The following is a 9,191-nucleotide window of genomic DNA, read 5'->3' as shown; positions in this document are numbered from 1 at the left end:
GAGTGTAAACATAACCTGCCATACAGGCGCACTGTGTGGTACAATTAAGCAGGTAACATCCCATCATGCTTCGTGACATGTATAAAAAATGCTGAGCAGGATGCTGACCACTGTGATGCTGTTAGCTGACACATTACCAAAGAATGTGCTAACCAGGGCGACGTGTCATTCTACAGATAAATAAATGAACATTTCCATTAATGAAAACCAAATATCTAATAACTGATATGAACAATTGACATTTCCACTAGTGATAAAAGTGTTGTAGATACCATCAAATTGTTTTATAGACACCTGTGGATGAGTCTGAATAGAAGTCAAAGGTAAAAGCTGATTAGTTGTAATTACCAGACTTACAGACTATAGTGAGCATTTCCACTAGTGAGAAATCATTTGTTTACATCAACAAATGAACATTTTGACCGGTGATAAATGGAGTGCAGATAGTCATAATTACATAATGATGACTTGGAACTGTAGAATAAATAAATAATAAATAAAACAATAACAATAATAAAACAGTCTACAGCTTGTTACAAACATCAGGATTTGGAATTGTACAGACTGGGGACATGAAATGCAACAACAATATGAAATATGAGGTAGTTTAGGTGTTTGTTTGTAAAAAAAAAAAAAAAAAAAAAAAAAAAAAAAAAAAGTAAGCCGAATTAGTGCAGTTGCAGTTTTTCTCTTTGACTATGACACTGACAGCTAATATTCCTTTGGCAATCCAAAATGAGCAGCTCTCTCACAGAGGCTTGGACGGCGCTGTGCTGCTCCCGGGATGCGAGGCACGGGTTTGTCCGCTAAGGGGAGTGTTGCCTTGGAGAGGGAGGGTGGGTGCGTTCCCGCAGCAACAGGGAAGATGGCAGCTCTCACATCTCTCACCCAGGTAAAGATGCAGCAATTTAAAGACACATTTTAGCTTGAGGCTAAGACAATTATTGGCACACGGCATGCCTCGTTCATGACAGTGCGTGTTCATTTGACTTTGAAACGAAACGTGAGCTCGCTTTGAAATTCAGCTCCACATTCAGGGAGCCAGCTGGTCGAATAAGGCCTGTGGCTGTACCGTTAGGTAGCGGGCTGGCATTAGCTAGCCGTGTAGCTATTTACATACGACATATAATGCGGTTAACTTCTCAATTACACATTTAAATATAATAAGCCAGCATGGATGCGGTGCACACGGCTGGGGGAGAGCTGGCCTGCGCACGCATGTGCATGAAAGCAGCACAAACGATCTTTACGTTCAGTCCTGGAGCTAGCAGACCGTAGCTAGCCTAGCTTGATGCTCAGTAGTTGGTGTGAGGATGGAGATAACATGCCCGGGCTACAGTGCGCTAACCCGGGCTAACCTGGGCTAACCTGGGCTAAGGTTTGACTAGTGATGCTGATGTGAGTTGTCTCATTAGTCCTAACGTTCACTGAGGACCAGGTAAATATTAAGACTGATGAGAAGCCACGGCAGCGACAGTCTCTCCCTGATGCGTTCACGGAACAGTATACGTAATATGTTCACACAGTTAGTCTGTGATATCTGTGTTATTGACTGTGAAGCAGGGCTTATTTTAGCTGGTTGAACTGACTTAGCCTGGTACCTTTTTTAAGTTTAACCTAAAATATGAATATGCTCACATATTATGGGGGTGTTGTAGCTGAATGAAGCTCACGTTATAGTGCAATAATACTCTCTCTCTCTCTGCCATAGTTGTCAAGTGGGAACCCTGTATATGAGAACCTGTACAGACAGGTAAGATGATGAGCCAATATGCTTCCGAACTTTAAGCCTAATTTCTACAAAAACATATATATATGCCACAATGCACTCAGACTGTGACATGTGCGTTTGCTCCAAGGTGGATCCGGGGAATATGGGGAGAGTGGGGCCAACAGAAGCTGCTTTGTTCTTGAAAAAGTCTGGACTCCCTGACATCACGTTGGGAAAGGTAAGTTTGTTTCTTGTGCAGTGATGATGATGTCAGTGTTGCTCACACAGAGATGGAGAGGTGTGTGTTTGTCATACAGATGATGATGATGATGGCTGCAGTTATGAAGTGGACTGAAAGCCTGACCTCTGGTTATGTCAGCCTGTGTCTGCCGTCAGCTTTGTCGTCCGAAAGAGTGAACAGTGAGATTATCAATTAGAGCTCATCATCAGTACACTAATGTGTACTTAGGCCATTAGCTCTACAAAGAGCCTTTTAGCTTCTTTCAGCTCATTGTTTTGGTTTTAGATTTTCTTCCTGCGGAAAGAGTCAGAAACTCGAGACTTAAAGGAGAGAAACATTGGACTTCCATTCATTGGGTGGCCACAAACATGACTCGTGTGAATTAGTAATGTTGTTCCTTGTTTGTTGGAAGTGTAAACGGGCAACCACTTGCCATTTTACGTATATTGTATCACCGTTGTGTGGTTCCAACTTGTTTGCCTGTTACAATATAAATGAATTAGCTTTAAATTTCTCCAAGGACATTCTTTAACCAAGACTCTGATGAGTAATCATCTTGTAATCAATCTAATTAGTATGATATACTTAATTATAGCCAGCCGCACATAAAAGTGTACACATTTTTTATGATGTTAGAGGAAGGGGTCAGACAAGGAGACAATATATTATAGCTTATCTTAAATAGTTTCTATAAAATGACAAATAAAAGGCCTTTTTTTTGTTTTGTTTTTTTATTACATTTTGCACTTGCGTCAGTCTCTGCAGTTACAACAGCCGTAGTTATCTCCTTCCCTCTTAGTGATTATGTGCAGTATGGTGTGCTCTGGCCAGAAGCTTCTCGTAACGTCTGAGTTCTGGGGTTTGTTTTGAGCGCTGGATGGTAATTTTCTGGCATCTCATCTGCAGACTCTCTCTGCACTGTCTCACCTGATTCCTGTGTAGGTGGTAAAAGAGGTTAGTGGTGTTTGATTCTGTTGTGGTTACCGGCCTGCAGTGTAATTTGCAAAGTAACATAACAGGTTTCTGGTCAGACTTTTTATACGCAAGCCATGTCCGTGTGACAGAAGTAGCCCACCTTTTAGATGTGAGCTCCTGTTGTGTGATTTGTGAGAGGATAATATGAAACAATAGATATTTTTCTATCATTACACAATGTATGTTGTCACGTTGCACAGCCCTTTTGTTGTCTTCAGCTCCAGGCAGTGCTGACATCACTCGAGGACATTTATCAGATTCTGTGCAGCTCCGTCTGAAACCACGCACGGCTTTAAACAACCTTTTTCACATCTGCAGTGGTATACAGTCATGATGATGGCTGCACGCACAGCTGCAGGCCAGAAGCTCCTTCAAACTTTACGACATTATTGTTGGAATTTGTTTCATCACTGACGATGATGTGAGCTTAACACTTTGAGTGAAAAGTTAAAACTCTGAAGAATGAATTTCAGAATATATTAATCTTTGGGTTATCCCTGTTATGCTCTGACGAGGTGGACACCACAGGTTTGCATGACACTTGATGACCACGGTTATCTGGCATGATTTGAAAATGTTCCAAAGAGCTTCTTGTGATGTCATGTACACGTCAAGTGTCCACATAAATGTTCAGTGCGGTTCAGGTCAGGTGACTGTGGAGGAACGTCCATGACAGTCAGGACTCTTTGGTCTTCTCTGGTCTTTAAGTAGTTCTTGCAAAGGTTCAAGGTGTGTTTGGGATCATTATCCTGCTGCAGTATGAATCCTTCTCCACAAAGATCCGAACCAAAGGGTGAAACATGTCTCTGAAGAGTGAAGTGCTACTTCTCCTTTGTCAGGATGTCTCCTGTCGTCTCCTCACATACCCCCTTCTGTTACTGCCATAATTCTTAAACATAGATTCGTTAGTAAATAGGATTTTTTTATTTTTTTTAGCCTGTGTGGCCTTCTTTCCTCCCAGGAAGTGGTTTACACCTACATCAGAATGCTGTTTGCTGATTCCAGCTCAGCATTCAAAACTATTTCCCCCCATGAAGCTGATCAACTGACAAACTTAGCACTCTGAGTCTGAGTATCACACCCTGCAACTGGATCATGTACTTCCTCAGAAACAGACACGAGACAGTTGGTGGTGGTCATACCAAACTGAATCAGCAGGACAGATAAAACATGGAGTACGGGTGAATGTTTGAGTGTAAATAACAAGGCGGTGAGTTGGGTTCGATCCCTGGCTCCTCCAGTCTGCATGTCTAAGTGTCTTTGGGCAAGATACTGAACCCCAAATTGCTCCCGAAAGGCTGCACCGTCAGTGTGTGAATGTGTATGAATGGTTAGCTCCTAAAACTGATGTGACACTGATGTTGCACAGTTGTCAGAAACAGTTTGAATGTAAACAGGTTCAGACTCTTTCACACCTGGTTGATCGTGTATGTGAAAGAGGTCATAGATGTTACTCGTGTGTTGTGGGCGAGCTCCCCACACTGTATTTCTCCGTCACTTCCACATGCTGTCATATAATCGGAGCACTTTGTTCAGAGCACACTGACCTCTCCATTTTTCAGCTGCTGATTTGTTTTCTGTTGTTTTTGGACAAACTGGACAAAGCGTCCTAGGCTAGTTATGAAATCTATCCAATCACGTGTCTTGATTTGTGACAGCTTGAAGCACTAACTGCTGCTGCTGCCATCGCTCTGGAGAGAAGCTCACACAGCCACAGTGACATTGTTTCCAGGCGTTGTCTGGACATTAAAGTTACATTTTTACAGTGAATAAACATGTCTATGTAAAGTTGTGGTCAGATTTATATAGCCTTGGTGATAGCAGGTAGGTTCACTGACTGTTTAGAAGGAGCAGGCGGCTGTTTGTGTTCTGTGGCTGTTTACATGGAGGAGAAAAATAACCAGGTTTCTTTTTTAGATTGAAGAAATGAGGTTAACTCCGACAGCTGACTGTAACCTGCACGTAAACACACCTGCTCTACCGAATGTAGTCAGCTGATTGATGGAGGGCAGCATGATTATGGCAACAGTGATAATCACGATACTTTTAATAACCAGTATTAAGATTATTCATTGATTTTTAGGGAGAAAATATTTTTCTTGCCCTTTCACATTAAAATAATAAACACTGCTTTGCTACAATTCTGCTAATGTACAAATCTTTGCAGCAAAAACTTGTCTTAGTCCTTATTCTGTTATTCTGATGTCCTTCCTGACCTTCATGCGTTCATCTTAACCGTAACCGTAACCTTTTTTTTTTAAAGTTAGATAACTTGCTGTGCAGTGCAGTCTCATGCATTGTTTGCACATGATTTGTTCTTATTTAACACCATGTGCAGAAAATCCTGACTGAATACAATGTGCCCCCCCATATTCTGATGTACTGCTCTGATTAATTACTGAGAATTGAACATATGATGAACAGTCAATGTCACCTGAGCTGAACCACATCCGCACAGTTTAATCACGAGATGATGGAGAGAGTAATCTTTGTTGTTTCAACTGACAGACACATTCAGGCTGCAAGTGCTTTACAAAGAAGATTCATCTAAAAGGAAAGCAACAGGAAGAAATAACAAACATCAGTGTAGTGATGTCTGTTTTCTGTTTTTCTCTGCTACTCAACAGCAACAGCTGCTTCTGTACAGAAATGTGTGTAATGTGAGGATGGTGCATAACAGTTAACATGAAGAATAAAGACAAGTAAAGAAACAAGTGCTGTAAAGACTAGGACATAAAAAACAAACATGTACAATATAAAATATATGAAGAAGTATAATATTATTCTGAATGAAAATATCTGATTTTAAAGATGTACGGTTCTTACATGAATATGCAAAATAAAACTACAGCTTCTTCATAAGTGTGGCTTTAAGCCATGTCACACACTTCACACCAACAGTTCTCCTGAGGGCGTTTTATATATGTGCAATTAGCTTGTCCCCCCTGAATAACATTCGATTATAAAACCTCACCTGAATTCAAGAGAAGTCATCAAATTGAACTTGTGTTTTACAGGAAGAGAAAAGGCATAGAAGGCATTTTGCTATATAAATACAATACAATGACATTTCGTGACGATGGATCAGTGCAGTGATAAATATATGATTAGCACAGATTCTAACTTTACTAACTCTATTTTGGATTTCTCTGTGTTTTTAATGCTGTGTGTTTTGCGTCTTGTGTTTCAGATCTGGGATTTGGCCGATCCTGATGGCAAAGGCTACCTGGACAAACAGGTAGGGAACACATCACTTCTCAAGAACCGCAGTGGACGCACAGTTGTTCCATTACAACTGTTTTCACTTGCTAAAAGATACTTAATGACAAATGATGCCAAAGTGAAACTGTAGTGTACAACTGATGTAATAACGTGCCTCAAAATGACCTAATGCTAGCATGTGGCATATCAAATATTGTTATAAATATAATAAGTTCTGTAGACAAAGACAGACACTATCTTTTTTTTTTTCTTCTGTATAGATAGTGTTCTATGTTTTATGATTTATATGTCCCTAATGCAATAAATAACAAAAGGGAATAGCCCAGAAATAAAGTCTGAATTCAGGTGCAAACAATTGTTTCTGAATTGAGTTCGGATCAATCAGCTTTAACTTTATTCATAGTTTAAATAATAGTTTTAATTCAATATCTGGGATCAGGTAACAGACACATATTATCAGCACTTACCCGGTCCAACAAATTGGTGTCCATTCATGTATTTGCATGGAGTGGCCTCATTGATTTTGTGTGTGTGTGTGTGTGTGTGTGTGTGTGTGTGTGTGTGAACACCGCAGCAAGGCTTTATGGGTAACCTTGTGTGTTTTCTCTCTCAGGGGTTTTACGTAGCACTGCGGCTGGTGGCCTGTGCTCAGAGTGGTCAGGAAGTCAGTCTGTCCAGCCTCAACCTAACAGTACCTCCCCCCAAGTTTGTGAGTGACACTTCATCATTAAAGATCAAATCCACATGTTCTTTGTATAAAGACATTTATTTCTGTATATAGACATTTATATGGCATTAAACCTGCGGACATGTTTACGGACATTCTAATTATTATTAGAATCATCATTATTTATTAAGTAAACATGTTATTAAGCCTCGTATCAAAAGCTCAACAGCTAAGTGTGAGAAGATGTTTTTTTAATCCACTGAATGGATCATATGACATCGCTGTGACAGCCATCTTTGTTCTGTTCTGATTTCAGAAGGACACCAGCAGTCCGTCTCTAAGCAGCACAGCTTCTGCTCCCGGCGAATTACACTGGGCTGTCAGGGTGTGTTTAAACACACACACACACACACACACACACACACACACACACACAGTAGAATGAAACAGTGTTTCTCACTGACCTAGAAAGAAAAAGACTTAACCACCAATCATAAATATCTATTATTTATTGAAATCCAAACACGTGTACTCTTCTTTGTCAGAGTTTGATGGCAACATATTGATAAACCGAGATGATGCACAGAGCTTTACTGATACATCACTTCAGTTTCTCACAGCTGTATTGGTATTAGTCCAGCAGAGGGCACTGACAGGTTGACTTTTACGATGTCCCACTTACATCAAACCACCGAGCCGTCACTGGCATCTGCCATCGTCTGGGCTCTAATGTTGCTGCTGAGTAAAACATTCTGTTTGTGAATATGCATGAGCTCAGTGAAAAGACAACCAAACATCCACAGATGAGGCTTTTTAGATAACTAGCGTGTGTTTTTCCTTTTGTAGCCCGAAGAGAAGAGTAAATTTGATGGGATCTTTGAAAGTTTGGTTCCAGTCAATGGCCTGCTGTCAGGAGAGAAGGTCAAACCAGTCCTAATCAACTCTAAGCTACCTCTGGATGTCCTTGGGAAGGTACTGACTTCAAATGATGCTTCCGCATATAGGTCTTAAATAATCCTTGTTGGTTCCACGACTGAAGATTAAACTACTACTCTCAAGAACGTGTTCCAACAAACATGAACGTAGCACGAATGTCATGATCGCTAGTGGAATGATTGTTCATGTGTAATAATTTAGTAACTCATGGTGTTTCCTGTTGTTAGGTTTGGGACCTGAGTGACATAGATAAAGATGGCCATCTGGACAAAGATGAGTTTGCAGTGGTGAGTGTGATCTGCTTCACTGTATGCGTATGTGGATACTTGCATAAATATACATTGAGTGGCCATATTGTTGGGCAAAACATTCCATCACATGCCAAAGGTGCTCTGTTGGATTGAGGTCTAGTGACTGTGGTGGCTATCCACAGAAATAAACTAGACGTTCTTTATTTTTCACACCATTTTCTGTCAATTCTAGAGACTGATCCCAGGAGATCAGCAGTTTCTGAGATCATCTGGCACCAACAGTCTGTTGTTTTCATGTTCAGTCTGTATTCAGATTGAAGTCCTTATGACCAAGCTCCATTCGGAGGTGGTTTGAAATGCGGCTCTAATCTGATTTCTAAAATGCGTCTGGATGCTCATATCGGATGTGAAAGTGTCTTTTGACTCACAACACAACAACAATGTCAAATCCAGATCAACGGAAGTACATCTCGTGGCTGAGACTCGTGCTGCTACGAGCAGAGCAGCATGAAGGACAACACAGAGAACATCAGCCTGTGGATTGACGCTGAAATCAATTCTCTGCTGTCATTTTGGGGGAGTTTTCTGTAAGACAAAGCTGCTTTCATGTTGGAAAGCCACATCTACAGTGTATTTAGTTACTGGCAGCTGTATTGTTACCACAGCAACCCACGCAAATAGGTTGGTGATGTCTGGACACACAAATTCGATCTGTTTCGAGGAACAAATCTGATTTGCTTGCAGTCCACACAAAGCCTTAGATAACGTCTCTTCTCCATTCTGTATGAAAGCTATACCTGCAGCCAGTAAGAAGGTATTAATAGTGCAATGTGCTCCCCCAGGCCATGCACCTCGTGTACCGGGCCCTGGAGAAGGAGCCCGTTCCTGCACTCCTCCCCTCTTCCCTCATCCCTCCGTCAAAGAGAAAGAAGAGTCTGGGCTCAGTGGCCACCTCTGTGCCCGGCCTGCCTGCAAGCCCTCCACCACCGAAAGACTCGCTGCGCTCCACGCCCTCCCACGGCAGCATGAACTCACTCAACAGCACCGGCAGCCTGTCGCCCAAACACACACTCAAGTCTGGACAGGTAATACACACTATATTGACTGCGCTGATATACAGTACACACATGTACAGACACCTTTATCAGTAAACACTAGAAAGTGTATTTGAGCAAAATAATGTTTTAC

General features: G+C 41.3%; 1 protein-coding gene across 8 annotated transcripts in view; it reads left to right on the top strand.

Annotated features, from left to right (window-relative positions):
- Positions 1 to 713: 713 nt before the first annotated feature.
- The window catches only part of eps15l1a (epidermal growth factor receptor pathway substrate 15-like 1a), a 36,570-nt gene continuing 28,092 nt past the window's right edge, over positions 714 to 9,191 (top strand). For 4 of the 8 annotated variants that reach the window (XM_027290090.1, XM_027290084.1, XM_027290083.1 and 1 more), the window contains exons 1-9: positions 714 to 892; positions 1,712 to 1,753; positions 1,860 to 1,949; positions 6,118 to 6,165; positions 6,763 to 6,858; positions 7,133 to 7,201; positions 7,663 to 7,788; positions 7,980 to 8,039; positions 8,846 to 9,088. In XM_027290090.1, coding sequence (XP_027145891.1) covers positions 785 to 892; positions 1,712 to 1,753; positions 1,860 to 1,949; positions 6,118 to 6,165; positions 6,763 to 6,858; positions 7,133 to 7,201; positions 7,663 to 7,788; positions 7,980 to 8,039; positions 8,846 to 9,088 — 882 coding nt within the window. In that variant the 5' untranslated portion in view covers positions 714 to 784. The remainder of the gene's footprint in view (positions 893 to 1,711; positions 1,754 to 1,859; positions 1,950 to 6,117; positions 6,166 to 6,762; positions 6,859 to 7,132; positions 7,202 to 7,662; positions 7,789 to 7,979; positions 8,040 to 8,845; positions 9,089 to 9,191) is intronic. The other 4 variants (XM_027290087.1, XM_027290086.1, XM_027290088.1 and 1 more) reach the window with 1 other exon arrangement.

This window comes from Larimichthys crocea, chromosome XVII, assembly GCF_000972845.2.
Source record: "Larimichthys crocea isolate SSNF chromosome XVII, L_crocea_2.0, whole genome shotgun sequence".
Taxonomy (NCBI): Eukaryota; Metazoa; Chordata; class Actinopteri; family Sciaenidae; genus Larimichthys; species Larimichthys crocea.
This window is presented reverse-complemented; position numbering and strand designations above follow the sequence as displayed.